Source organism: Dendronephthya gigantea, unplaced genomic scaffold, assembly GCF_004324835.1.
Source record: "Dendronephthya gigantea isolate DGI-Jeju-01 unplaced genomic scaffold, DenGig_1.0 000404F, whole genome shotgun sequence".
NCBI classification, from domain to species: Eukaryota; Metazoa; Cnidaria; class Anthozoa; order Malacalcyonacea; family Nephtheidae; genus Dendronephthya; species Dendronephthya gigantea.
The window spans coordinates 29,460-44,725 of NW_021163414.1; the positions used below are offsets into that span (position 1 = coordinate 29,460).

General features: G+C 35.9%; 1 protein-coding gene and 1 long non-coding RNA gene across 4 annotated transcripts; one reads left to right on the plus strand and one right to left on the minus strand.

Moving 5' to 3' along the window:
• Positions 1-506: 506 nt before the first annotated feature.
• Positions 507-7,946, minus strand: LOC114542829. Of its 2 annotated transcripts, XM_028562250.1 has the most exons (6): positions 7,607-7,946; positions 4,183-4,626; positions 3,644-3,714; positions 2,817-2,923; positions 2,347-2,456; positions 507-1,978 (listed from the first exon to the last, which is right to left on the minus strand). In XM_028562250.1, exons 2-6 carry the CDS (start codon positions 4,393-4,395, stop codon positions 1,583-1,585), a joined length of 897 nt encoding a protein of 298 aa, XP_028418051.1. In that variant the 5' UTR covers positions 4,396-4,626; positions 7,607-7,946; the 3' UTR covers positions 507-1,582. The 2 variants fall into 2 exon arrangements, with proteins under 2 accessions (XP_028418051.1, XP_028418050.1); XM_028562249.1 differs by lacking the exon at positions 7,607-7,946 and having other exon boundaries at positions 4,183-6,905.
• Positions 7,947-10,801: 2,855 nt separating this feature from the next.
• LOC114542830 lies at positions 10,802-13,257 on the plus strand. Of its 2 annotated transcripts, XR_003689788.1 has the most exons (5): positions 10,802-10,935; positions 11,368-11,536; positions 11,679-11,732; positions 12,552-12,641; positions 12,750-13,257. It is a non-coding gene; the product is annotated as an uncharacterized LOC114542830 (long non-coding RNA). The 2 variants fall into 2 exon arrangements; XR_003689787.1 differs by having other exon boundaries at positions 11,368-11,732.
• Positions 13,258-15,266: the final 2,009 nt, after the last annotated feature.

Below are 15,266 nucleotides of genomic sequence, written 5' to 3' on the forward strand. Positions count from 1 at the left end.
GTTACGTAGAAAACTCTCGTTGGATCCGGTAGATCCGACATGCGATGAGTATAACCAAGTGCAGATACATAAGTTTTAACTGTTGAAGAGGCGTACTTGAGGTCAAATAAGTACGCTATGAATAACGCAACGACTGAGGGCGACAAAGGCAAAGTGAACGATCCCTCATTAAAAATTGCCACATGAAATTGCGTAAAAAGTGCCCATGCCCGTTTATAAGTCGGCACTGAAGAAGGTTGCAAGCTACTTTGAGCTAATTGAGAAACTATAGTCGCCAATTTTCCGGCAGCAGGTGAAAGGGAATAGGCGTTGGAGCTCGATGCATGTCGGCCGGCGCCAATTGTGAAAATTTTTGGAGCTGTAAACGAGACAAACAATCAGCTAGGACATTTTGTTTACCCAGTATATGCTTTGCTTTGAATAAAATATTGTATTCTAAACAAACTAAAACCATCCGGCGAACGAGTGTCATGATATAAGAATCCTTTGATGTTTGCACAGGACGAAAAGCGTGCCCTTAATACGGTTGTAAAGGCAGATTAATCGTGTATTTTATTGGTGTTTAGTTACACTTAATGCGATTTATTAAATACACTAAACACACCTTTAGACACGTTTAATGTTCAGTACTAAGTGTATTAACGGCGGGATTAATACTTAAGACTAAATGTTGATTAAAGTGTGCTAAAGGCAGATTTAATTAAGTGGATTAAATGCAGATTAAGGCAGTTTAAAGGAACGTATAATTGCCTTTAATATCTTGACTTTTTTGACTAAAGTCGATTTTAATCATAAATGTGCTAGTTGGCTAAAGTGTATTAAAAGTAGATTTAATACATTGTTTAAAGGTCGATAAAGCGTGAGATAAGTATAGATTAATCGCCTTAAAACATTGATTAAACCTTGCGTAAATGCACATTTAAACTGTCTTTAATTAACCTATTATATTCACAATAATTCAGCTTTTGTTAATTCGTTAGCTGCATGGCTGTTATACTTATATAACCTATTCCATGTAAATAAACGAAGAAACTGATTTCCATTCAATTACAAGCTCAACTCGCAATAAAACTTAAATTTCTAATCGTTATATTTGGTACAAGCTACACGTATAGCTAGCTATAGTCAAACAAATACAAGCATCACCAGTTCATTGCAAAAAAGCATTTATTTCCCTCTATACCCGTGTATTTACAAAAATTCATCATTTTAAATAAATAGATAAGTCGTAATGTATAGTATACATCCATGATTCCTATACTAATATTATTGCATGATGTGATGTTTCTGGTACGGTGAATAATATGGTGTTTTCAACAATTAAATTACAGTTCAGTGCATCGATCTCCAGACGCGCAATAGCCAATATATTTTCAAAAATATATTGCGCGTCTAGAGACCAATAAACAAGGGCACTGAACTTTGAGTTCGGAGTAAACATATATTTAAGAACCGACTTGGCCTTGTAGCTCATTTGGTAGAGCATCGGACTAGCATACATAATTATTTGCATCTTCTAGGATGTCCATCGTCAATGTACATGTAACTGAAATAATTTTGTAGCAATTTTTAACTAAAGAGTCTATCGTGACAGATTCAAATCATCCTCGGCTAAATATTGTGCTCCAACTGGTTCATTTGTCGGGTCTTCAGTTAGAACAACACACGCCCAACCAGGACAGTTGGCTGGTTTTGGTTTACCGGAGGGTTCTCCTTCCTCTCTTGGTGTAACAGCTCGTTTGGACAATCCAGGTAGCGAATCCTTGTGGTTTTTATCAAGCTTCTTCTTAGTTCGCTTTAATTCTCTGCTTTCCCAAGAAAGCTTCCGAACCTTGTAGTGTTTAATCCTATTTGTTTCCTCGTCTACCTCGCTTTTTTCAGAGGACATATAGTCCATTCTCATGACGTCTGCCACCTTTGCCACTTTCGTCTGGTTCCAACCCATTTTCTCGATCGTTTTTAATCTTCTCGCTAGTTTCTAAAAGCAAATATCGTCGAATAATTATATTCTTACTTGGGTAAGTGTTTGAGATTGTGGTGCTAAGTATAGTCTCGCCTAAAATCCAGTTGCTAATTTTTCTTCCGGTGGTTTTTCTCTTCGGAGTTCGAGTCTTACATGTCAGTGTAGTAGGTTATCCAACTAAGTACTACAACCAACTTCTTGATGGGGCTTCGCTCGAAACATCGAAGAATTTTCTTATTTTCCATGTAGTTGCATATAACCTACTACACTGTTTAACTGTTACGTTAAAAGTAGTTAGATAGTCGTGTTCAATCAAGTATGAAGCAAAGCTAAAATAATCATTAAGTATCAACTATTTTTAAAAAGATATTGTAAAAACATACCTCCTCCTTTCTGCTCCTTCTCCTGCAAATTTGAACGTGTTGCTGTTCTGTTCCAAGAGCAACTCTTTTCTGTTTTGCTTTGCATGACTTGAAATACCTCTTAAACGCCTCTAAAACATAAAAAAGCAACAATCACCTTCTAGATTCAGGGCCCTAATTTCTAGGAAACTTACTTTCACGAGGGAAAACCCAATTTGAAAACATAGTTGCAAAAAAGCTGTGCGTATGGGGCACCACCAGCGCAGAGAAAGGTTTTCCCTGTGACGAAGGTTTAAACCTGGTTTTCATATGTCGTAATTCATTGGATGCGCCTTGTTAAAATAAATTACACGACTCCCGCAAAAAGGGTTGAATCCCTATCCTATTAGACGTCTATACTCAGAGACTGGAGAACTAAGGAACATATTAGTCAACTGATTTATTGCTGCTATATTTCTTTTACATTACAAGTTAAAACTCTGAGTATATACCTTTTAAAACAACCGTTGGCCAAGGACAATTTTCCTGACCACCAAATTCATGTTGCAGTTCTTCTGCCACTCTTTTAAATAGCTGTGAATTTTGCTGAGAATCGGGGCTAGAAACAAGAAACTTAATTAGTTCAAAATTATTACTTGTGCTTAACCTGTGTAGCATACTGTCGAACTTCCATGCTCAGTTTGAGAGTTACTGTTCAAAAGATAGTGTTCTTGTACGTGGTACAAAGGGACACACTATTAAAATATACCAGCCTTTAGAATTTTATGTATGCCATTATGAATTTATTTTAAGGCCTTCAGAATTTTGCATAATTATCACATGTTCTGAATTCACCATATATCGCACAATTCTGAAGGCCTCACATAGATTCTGAAGGCTTCAAATAAAATTTCAAAGACTGGTATAATTTATATTTATAGCATGTCAGCACAACTTCCAGTCTAATATGCAGTTTAACCCATTAAGTGGCAGAGCTTCCCCACTGACGAGTATTTCGTCTGGCAATAGACAAGTAAAAAATATAAGTAGGGTGTCCTGGGGCACATTGCCACTTAATGGGTTACCCATCAAGTTTGCGCCCTGATGCGCCCTACTTTGGCGTTTTACTCTGTCTAACACCAGACTATTTTACTCATTAAGGGGAGAGTGCTGGTGCTTAATTGGTAATATATTAATTACAATCAATAAAAATAAGATAAGACTCAATCTAAAATACTAACATCGGAAAGGTAAACAATGTACATCATCTCGGTAACATGACTTCACCAGTTTTATTAATATAAATTAGTATTTGAAAGAAGTTGCCTTTATGCATTACCTTTCAGTTAATCTAAAGTGCATATTTTCATCAGCACTCCTAAGAGCCTTGAGTTTTCTTCGGACATTATTCTATTGAAGAACATAGTAAACACATTTTCAAAATTAAATATCTAAAAATAATGGTTTTTTAAACATGGTTTTACAGTTCTTACAATTGATTTCTGTTAAACCTTTGGTTGGCTTTTAGTTGAACATTTAGTTGAAAAGTCAGCCTAAATTGGTGGCAATGTGCCTAGACATGCCCCCTGGATTTTCTCTGTGTAACACCAGACATTTTACTCCTTTAGTGTTATGGTACAAGCAGTGAATAGGTTGATAGTAAATATAATTATATTACCATAATAAGGAGACATTTATAAAGACTTTAAAACATACAAAGATAACTATATATAAACAAAGACCAATTCAAACAATATGGACATTTTTGTCCTCATATTATTAAAATCTGTTATTCAACATAAACGGTCAACGGATAAAGGCATAAAGCCATTCAGATGAAATGGTTAATAGGAAATAAATGAAACTGTATTTACTTACACTGCAAGCTTTGGGCACTTTATGTTTGTTCTGCCCGGTCTGTCTGACTCGTCTGCCAGGTGAAGTTGTCTGGGACAAGATGTCCATTTTTGTTTCAATATTTTTCAAAGCACTTTCATTGCTTGAAATGGTATTAGCCATTTGAGCTCTCAAGAGCCTGTTTTCCTCGACCACATTTTGTAATAATAAAACGTACTGATCGGGCAAAGACATTTCAGTGGATATGTCGAAAAATCCAGTGAAGTCAGATTCAGCTGTTTGTCGCGAAAGGACTTTGAACACATTGACACAGTTGATTGTTGAATTGTATGTAGATTTATAATTGAGCGCGATCACGTCCAATATTTCATTGGTTGTAGAAAACTTTCACAGCAGGATTCTATCGTTATCATATTTCTTCCGTTAGGTATAACACACGAACATCAAAGTCTTTACCCAGATAACCTAGAAAAGCACTGGCCTAAATGTAAATTGGGCTTCCTTACGAATACTAAGTCATTTAAAAATTGATTCCGTGCACATTTCCTCTACAACGATAATCCGCCATTGTTTTAGTCGCGTTATTTATAGAACAGACATATTATGAGTTGCCTACCCACCCTATAGGGGACAGTTATCCGATCGGAGACAAATATCATAAATTCATAATTGTTAAATAACGCAAAAGCGCGGGAAGCACACATTACGTACTTTGGCGCAATGACAACGAACGACAAATATTTTGAAAAGCCTTAAATTGAAAAATTCTGTAAAGCTTTTGGTGGTATACCTTGCGCAAAACCGGTTGAAATGGCACATTTTAACCAGTCTTTCCACACAGCGAGTGGCGCACTTGCTACCAGTGGAATGCGCAGCCTTCTGGAAGCTAAAAGCCCAGTGCCACCAGAGGCTGAACAGAATTGTTTTATACCTGCGAAGCAGCGTCGTCTCTCCAGACCAAATAATGTCGAGGAAGTGCGCCTTAAACGTCGCCGACGTAAACAGAAATTACGAGAAAGGAAACGTAAAGAGACCAGAAATGTCAAGCAAAGACGGCTGGAGGAGAAAATAAAGAAAAATATTGAGAAAGAATTGAAAGCCACAACGACTGAAATGAGATCGAAGGCCGAGTTTTTTTGGAGAAAGTGGAGAGAGGAAAAGTCTTTGCGTACTACGTCTCGTATGTAAGTACATGTATATTGCTCCTTATATTTAATTTGAGCAGTTTATAGAAGCAGGGTTATATCGATAGATTGCTAAAATTGTGTGTATTTACTTAATACTGTTATACTGCATTAAAGCACCCCACATTATATTCAGTATAATTCCCCCCCCCCTTATGGAGTATATTTGACCCTCCAGAATCTAAGCAATTTTGATTGAATAATATTAATATGTGCTTTTTTAACGCTGGGATTTAAGAGACCCCTTGCAGAAATGAAATATTTTTTTCCAACCTTAACAGAATTCATTTGGCAGTTCTGGCCACATCTTAGAAAACTGCATTTATAGGCAGGGGTTTATATTATTAAATGAAGTGGAACATTGACCAACAATGTAACCTAAGTATCATGCCCCAGGCCTACAGTATGTTTTCATTCGCTATGATTGATTGGCAGCGACAAATGAAGGAGGACCTGATATATTCTTTACCATGCTGCATGTAAAAAGCCAGATTCAGGCTTTTTTGTCTGATTGCCCGATTAGACAAAATCTTTTTGAATCTGCATTTGATTGAATGATGATACAGTGATCAAAACTATAATTCAAATTTTGTGTGAAATTTAAATTTCCCCTGCAACATTTTCATTCAATACTCAATACAAACTTTGCTGTGGGTGGAAAGCGATGGGATGAATGTTTGATTTGGGCCTTTGTACATAGGGAGTCTGATATAAATGGTGTAATAGTATAGTATTTAGAATCCTCTGTCCCTAGTACATTTATCTTGCATGATTCATAAAAACTTTAGACACAATTGACAATTCCAATTATGGACTGAAATAGACAAGGAGATTCAAATAAATCACCAAAGCTGGAAAAGAGCATACTAAAATTAGTATATTTTCAAAGTTTGGTTGTGAAATGTTGTAAATTTTAGCTCACTTTACTAGCTTTTTTATTCCGAAGCTAGAATGTGCTCAAAATGTTCTGCTCGTTTGGAGTTACTATTGTACTGGCCAATTAAGAAGAGAAAGCAATTTGAACATTAATGGGGTACTCATGAAATGCTAGCTACAGATATGACCATATGTCTCCAACCTTTTGAAACAATAGTTTGTGCTTACAGTAGCTGTCAATTCATGAAACAACACTGTCTTGAAGATCATTTGATCTTTATATTAACCCATTAAGGGGCAGAGCTTCCACACTAATGAGTAAAATTGTCTGCCGTTAGACAAGTAAAAAATAAGTAGGGCATGCCGGGCACATTGCCACTTAATGCGTTAACTCGAGAGATTGTCAGCTTTTGTAGTTAACACATTAAGTGGCAGAGCTTCCCCCCTGACAAATGAAATAATCTGACATTAGACAAGTAAAAAAATAAGTAGGGGGCATTGCCACCTAATGCATTCAACTATAGTATACTGAATAGCAGTTATACAGCTGAACAATATTCAAGCCTAAATATTTTCAATATCAACCTGGCTATTATTTATTTAAATTTTTCTAGGTCTATCCATGAAATTGACCCAGCCAACTTGAAAATATTGTCAAGTGGACGAAAAAATAAATTGGTGAGGGGACATTTGGCATCTGTGTAAAAAAGATGTACAGAGGGCATGTAGTTGCTGTGAAACAGTTTAAAAGCCATACAAGTAGAACTGATGTGGAAAAGGAAGCCATGATGATTAATTCATTTGATCACCCTGGTATGAAAATGATTAATTATTATGATTACAGCATACTTGAAACTTACGGCACTGTAACAGAGTTTACGTGGATAGTTGGGAGGGGTGTGTATATTCATATATTCATGTTCATATTTACATGGATATATTAATACACCCATCCCCCCACACCACCAATTATCAATGTTGGGGATAGGCCTGTTTACCGTTAGGTATGATCATGTGGAATAATGATTAGCAGTATGGCAACTCTTCTAGCAAAACTGATCCTGAAGTTTGTATTTTCACTCAAAATTTAAAGCTGAGAAACTTCTGCTTTAATAGTTGATTGTTCATGATCAACTTCATTCAATGTCTCTGTATTCAGATTGTGTAAAATTGTACTGTACATGGAAATACAAGAAGACTCATGACTTATTTTATTTATTTATAATTTCATAATACTTTTCTTATATAAGGTTTGCCATTTCTGTTTGGTATCAATGTACAATCAAAGCCATACATATTGGTTACTGAATTTTATGGAATTGGTGGACAGTGTGCTAATAATGATATAGCTGTATATTATGGACTTGCATGCAAAACACTCTCACCTTTGAAACTGTAACTGTTACAATCACTTTCTCCGTCTGTGTCGGATGAAGACGTTGAAGAATCTTTCTTCAAACTTCTCTTCAGCTGGCGAGATTGTTTTAAAGCCATATGTCTACGGAATGTTGTTTCCGAAACGTTTTGTTCGCAGTGGTCGCAAAACACGTAACTGTTCGCCTTATCCATATCGTATTATAACTGCCACGCACTTTGGCCAAATTTATATAAACTTGTATATCAATCACTTCCGCACTTTATAATTATACTAATGAGCGAATTTGCACAATAAGAAGTCTTTCTTATTTCTTGTATATTGTCCGACAGTGTCTCGAAGTGCTTAAATTCAGGTGAAATAAAGGCGCATTATAGCATTACGTTACTCGATAATAACAAACGTATCAGATATCATCATGTTTATTTGTTACCATATAATTGTTGCAATAACAATATATTTAATCCTATTAAATTGCCGTCCTAACGGAATTAAAGTAGGTGTCAGGTTTTGTCTTCATTTAAAATCAAATTAAAGGTGATTAAATGCTATCTCTGCCTTTAATCAACATTTAAACAACTGGTTAAAGTTTATTAAACTATACGCGCACTAATGTCGGCTTTAACCCACTTTAAAATGCTCACTAAATGCAATTAAATCTATCGGTTTCCAAAAGAGATGTTTTATTCAAAATAAATGCGATTAAATGTAACTTTTTCTTTAATCACCTTTAGTCGGCTTATTAAAAGTTATAGATACGCATTTAATACCTTTAGTATTTTTGCTAAAGCTAATTAATGGCACGCTTTTCGTCCTGTGTTGCTTATTAATAACAGACACCAAAGCTTCATTATCCGTGAGAAACAAAATACAATGATTGCGCATTTTTGATCCCCATAAACACAGGCTGAGGACAATCGGATATAGCTCTAGAACGGCAATATTGTAACTCCGCCAGTCAGTTGGCCATGCGCCATAGCACCAGTCGCAACCAAACAGGGCCCCAAAACCAATACTACCCGAAGCGTCAGTATATAAATTCAAATGGGAGTTATTACGCCAATGGTTGTGCAAAAAGAATGATTTGCCGTTGAAATTCGACAGAAACGTTTGCCAGACACGAAGATCATGTTTCACACTTTGCGTTAAGCGAATAAAGAAATGAGGGTGTGAAATGCCACGCGATAGATCAATTAAGCGTCGCAGGAATGCGCGACCTGACGCATAATGACGGAACATGCGAAATTAAGTAATCCAATTAAGGACTGAAGTTCTTTGAGTGTAACCTTTTTACGAATTAAAAAGCGTGCGATAGATTGAACACATTTCTCGATTTTATCCATCGGCAATCGGGCCTGGAATTGTATTGTATCTAATTCAATCCCAGCGAACGTTAAGGTTGTTGAGGGACCCATGGTTTTTCCCGGTGCTATATGCACGCCAATGAAATCACAAAGAGCAATGAATCCTTGTAAGTTTGTTTTACAAGCAGAATAATCCGGTGCAACAAACAGGAAGTCGTCGAGCAAATGAAGGAGTTTGCCGATGTTAAGCCTTTCCCTAGCGATCCATTCGATAGCCGTACTAAAAATCTCAAAAGTGCGACACGAACTGGAGCAACCCATTGGCATTGCCCGCACAGAGAATTTTATCGAGTTAAAGCAACTCTTTTTGTAGGGTTAAAATAACTTCTTGGTGTAGAGTTATTTTTCTAGAGTTATTTTTACTCTGAAAAGAGCGTTATTTTAATTATCCTTCCAATAATCGGAGTTGAAATAACACTATCTAGAGAGTTAAAAAGAGAAGAAGTTATTTTAACTTCCCAAGGGAGTTATTTTTACTGCATGAGAGTCAAATCAACTACACTTACGGAGTAAAATTCACTCTAACTTTGAAGTTAAATCAACTCCTGTTTCATGGTAAAATCAACTCGAATTTCGGAGTTTAAATAACTCAAAATTTAGCGTTAAAACAACTAAAACGTCGGAGTTAAAATTACCTAAAATTTCAGAGTTATATCAATTCGCATTTCAGAGTTAGCTAAATCGGCGAAAACATCAAATCGCACTTCGGAGTTAAATCAATTCGAACTTCAGAGTTGAATTAACTCGAATTCAGTCTGTTCAGAGTTAAATGAACTCAAAACTGAAATCAGTTGAAAGATTCGAGACTCTGGAGTTAAATTAACTCGAAATTTGGAGTTAAACCAATTCCAGCTTCAGAGTTAAATCAAGTAAAACTTCAAAGTACAATCATTCCGAACTTGAGAGTTAAGTCAATTCGAACTTCAAAGTTAAATTAACTCAAATGTAAACCTGTACATAAAGTAAATTTTACAAAAGACAGTGACCATAGACAATCCAGAAGATGTCTTCTGGATTGTTTATGCAGTGACTCTAGCTTGAACTCTTCTAATCTCCCTTTCCCGCGTATTTCATATCCAGGTTCCAAATATGGTCAAAATCATTCCTATGATGCATTTCGGTCAGGCACACTTCGGGCTGTGCTTCGGGTTTCTTTTTCTGTTTTTCAAGACTTTTTTGTTCATGTCGACTGTTGTCGGACTTGTCGCACAGTTAAAAAGAATTTGATACACCTTGTCGCTAACTTAGCAAGTCTTTTTATTGAAAGTTACAAGTAGCAACTGCTTAAGGAGACAATAGATGGTAAGTACATTTTTAAAATTTGGTTGGCAAGCATAAACAGCATGGTGAACGTGAACAGCCATAAAACAGCCGCAGCGAAACTAAGCCTAGTAAATTCACACTATCTTGAATTTTTTAATTTCCTTTACGGTTTTTTAAGATTATATTAAGATATTCCAACAATTTTGCACAGTTTTTTCTATTTTTGAAGTCTTTTTAATTATTTTCAGGCCGTAAGGATTAGGGAATTTACTTTTAACTTTACTTTGAAAACAAAAAATTAAGGCTTTTCATTTATATTAAAAACTTAGTGTATATTTCGTACACATTCGTGAACACGCACTGTAGAATATTTAAATAATTTAGTGATAACTTTATGATTTTTCATTGTGTGTGAATCTTGTCAGTTTACGCAAAATATGACTTTGTTTTCGAAAAGGCTAACGCCAAGAGGGGTTTGCATTTTTGTCAAAATACAAAAGTAAAGAAGTTTCAGGGTCTGGGAAGTTTGTAGGAAAATTCCCCTTTGAGTGGAAGCATCGTCACCAAAGTCGAGCAAAGTCCAAAGTCTTTACTTATTTTCTACTTTAAAGCATGCTTAAACTTTGCAGGAGCAGGATGTGGAGGGTTTGAAACGTAAATTATCCGAATCGGAAGCCAATGAAACGATAATCAGGCTACTGTTGATGAAGAGGTTGGTATTTTCTATTTATTTTATAGTGATATTAGTTCATGCTAAAATATTTGCACTTTTAAAATACACGATTCCCTCCGGTTGGGAAAAAGGATTATAAAAAATTATAAATGCCCATGTACGCAGGCCCATTGTTAACTTCTGCTTGCATACCATCGTGTGATTTAATAGATTTGTTAACTGTGAATCTTACGAAGATTCAGTTAAAATATAAACTGAGGAAACATATTTGAATGATGTTTTCATAGTGCATATACATCTATCAATACTGGTATATTTTCCCACTCAGTATACATGCTTGTTCAGTACAACTGAAATCTTGACATAGTGGATTTTTTTGTGTACTGTGCCCATTTTTTGCCCCTGCATGTTGGGCCATATCGGATTTGACAGGGTCTTTAATGTGATTTGTGTAATTGTTTGTGTCTACAGATTTTCGATGCCCAGTCTTTAAGGTTATCCATTAATGAGTTACTAAGAACTATTGGCCTAAAATGTGGACAAATCATTGCAATTAGAAAAGCATTTCCTAGTTCTTTGGATACAAGCACTAAAGAATCTAAAGAAAGCTGCTCCATGGCCTTAATCAACTATTCCTATGGTACGATTGTGTTTAATATGTTCAGGCAACTACTACTAAAGGATGCAGTCATCTCATTTGTTGTCAACATATCTGATTTTTTAGTCATTTTCTACATTTCCTTTTTTATGTTTTCTTTGCTGCCAAATTGTAATGAACACAGACCCCCAATGCAATCATTTTTGCAGAAAAGCAGGAATCTGCCAAAACAAGTCATGTGAGTAATCAATATTAATGTATGTCACATATCAATTTCCCCACAACAAATATGTATATATATATATATATATATATATATATATATATATATATATATAATTATATATATATATATATATTTGTATCTTTTGTTCTCTTAAACTACCCTACCACCTATATTTACCCAGTTAAAAGACAAAAAAAGTGCAAAAGCCTAAGAATCTATAAACTTGTACATTATTTTTCACATATACAGCTATAGTTAGCTTAGAAACAGATTTGCCACCTTTGGCAATTTTTTCTGGCAACTTGCACTTCAATTCTTCTTTTGGGAGATGTAGATTTGGCAACTACCGAACTTTTGTCTTTATTACGCTCCATTGCAGTTCTTACACTTACATTTTAATGACTCCTCACTAATTAACAGCTCTTTAAAGTAGAATTGCAATGCCAGTTACAAGGAAAATTGTGTGTAACCGTGTAACAGGGCCTTTAGAATTTATAGGTGGGAGATAATTGGGAGGCAAAAAAGATGTTTGCTTTCACCAGTCCACTCCTTATAAGCATCTCATCTACAAATTTTGAAGCAGCAAAATGAAGATCTCTGTTCTGTCATGTAGTATTTGACTGACTGTCATGACTGTCATGTAGTATTTATTCATTCATTTGAATTATTATGTGATATAATATTGCTGATTAATACATGGCAGGTTTAGACACGACCATTCATTTCCATGGAGAAAACTTATTTATTTAGGAGCAAATAGAACTAGCTTGCATGAAATTGCACTTTTTAGAATACTAATTACTAGAAAATCATTGTTGTTTTAATCAACAGAGCAATGCATCACTGTCCAGTGCTTTTGTGAAAACACCTGAATCTGGAAAAAAGAATATAATATCCATAGAGCTGCCTGAAAAGTCATCGGTAATTAAAGCAATTCTATGAGAAAATAAATCAAATATATCATATATCAAGGTATATATATATATATATATATATATATAACGTTAGTAATATTTATTTGCATTGCAGTTATCTCCAAGAGTACAACAGGGACTAAGAGAAGGAAAGTTGATAGACAAAGCCAGAAATGAGTATGTCCGAGATGTGTGCAATGTAATCCGTACATTTTCATTGTATATATGTATGCATGTACAGTATAGGCATATAGTTAATTGTTCATTGCTATTGTTTTTATAATTTCATAACTTGCCCTACAGTTGTCCATGATTTCGCAGATACATCATATAGTCTATTAATCCTCGTGCGTGAAACTTTTTGTGAATTATGCTTACTATATTTATGTAGCTACCCCTATATAATTATAAGCCAATCAGAAAAAGGCCAGTTATATTCAGTCCAATTAATTGGCTGATTATAACTAAGAATGTTCAATTACCCCCTGAGTTTACATGAGTGTAGACAATATGTTTTATTTGCGATTGAAAAGGATCAAATAAGTTATATACTGTTATATTTTCATGTTATAGATTTAAAGTTAATAACTGCATATTTTTATGTGTTTTATATACGTGTTTTTAAATAAAGGTGATATTTTAATGATTCGGAGTTGTTTTCACTCGTTTATTGTGTGTGAGTTTAAATAATCCTGCAATACGGATGATGACTCTTTTTGGGGTTAAAGTTACCCTCTTCTTATTTGTTTTATTAACTCCATCGCCAATAGTTAAAATAACTCTATATTCGTTAGAGTTAAAGTAACTCTGAAATACGGATTATTCTGTCCCCGTTTTTTAACTCCATTTTTAGGGTTAAAATAACTCGTTGCAACTAAGAGTAATTTTAACTCCATATTCGTTAGAGTTAAAGTAACTCTGAAATACGGATTATTCTGTCACCGTTTTTTTGACTCCTTTTTTAGAGTTAAAGTAACTCGTTGCAACAAAGAGTAATTTTAACTCTATATTCGTTAGAGTTAAAGTAACTCTAAAATACGGATTATTCTGTCACCGTTTTTTTAACTCCATTTTTGGAGTTAAAATAACTCGTTAAAATTCTCTGTGCGGTCGTAATAATACAAACTCCGCCATTTTATGCCTAAGAGGTGATAATCCGCTGGGCTGATAGGAATGATTCCAAAAGCATTTTTTATATCTGTTTTCGCCAGGAAACAACCCCGGCCCGCTTTTTTAATAAGTTGAATAGCGTCGTCAACGATAGCGTACCGCACAGATGTTTCGAAATCGGGTATACCATCATTAACCGATGCTCCCTTTGGAAACGATAAATGATGAATCATATGAAAATCACCCGGTTGTTTTTTAGGAACCAGGCCCAAAGGCGAAACAAGAAAATTTGGAAAAGGCGGATAATTAAATGGCCCAGCAAGGCGAGATGCCTGTAACTCTTTCGTTAATTTTTGGTCAACCGCTTCTGGTTTGTCAAGAGCAGACCGTAAATTTATTGCTTCAAACGACTGTTCTGTGCCAGAGAAATGAATGCGAAAACCCGAAGTAAATCCGGAAATTAGTGTATCAACAATACTTGGATTATAACCTTCTAACAATATTTGTAAATTATGAAGTTTTATGGGTGTTGCCAACGGACGTTGTTGAAATAGGCCTAGGCGATCCATCAGTGGGAGATGGTCTGTTGTTGGCACGAAAATTACAATTCACGGCACGGTGCGATCCGTTGCATTTAAAACAAGTGTGCTTGAAATCACAACCGGCACAAAACGTTCCGCGATAAACTTAAAACAATATCCCCGAGGAACAGACACTTTTGAAGGGTGGCGCGTATGATTGCTGCCTTGCGTGTTCGGCTTAGAAGTAGTGGGATATTGACATTTCAACCATAACTCCCAGTGAACAGTCGCCCAGGGAACCCGCGTGGCCTGTGTTTGGCGCAAAAATCGAAAATTCTCATCGTAGTAAAACCAATTATGACCCCTATTGACCAAATCCTGGATGATTTGACAATATTTCATGAGCGCGGGGGACTCATGGGGGTACCGTTGTGTATAAATGGAAACAAAAATATGAAACGAACGAAGCCAATCGCTAATAGTTTTCACCCTTTTGGATTTCGCAGTCGGCTCAAGGAGAAGAGAAGCAGGTTGACCGTTGTCAGAGGTACGTACACTAATCTCGTATTTAGCGGCCGCGTCTGGGCCACCTGACAAAGTACTTATATCGACAAACTCCTCATTCCATATTTTAAGCTTTATTTTATCCGGAATCCGCGATTCAAGAGGCAAAGCGGCAGAGTGGAACGATTCCCGTGGACCCGGGGCACTTGAACATTGAAGAGAAAAAGGAGTGGTCTGACCTGTAAGGTTTTCTTGTATGGACGTGAGCGCGTCGTTGACCAGAGAATCTGCATTGGGACCCTGGTTTGAGATTTCGATTCCGGAGGTAGAATCCGTTGGGGCAGACGCCATTGTGGATGTGGAAGACGCAGAGGTTGGTAAGAAACCAGCTAGCTTTTGCGTGACTGCCTCGGTAACCGAAGACACCAGCGTTGAGATAAGCTCACTCGAAAGAGAGGGCAAAGTCGCTTGACTCACGGGCACAGTTGACGTTGACG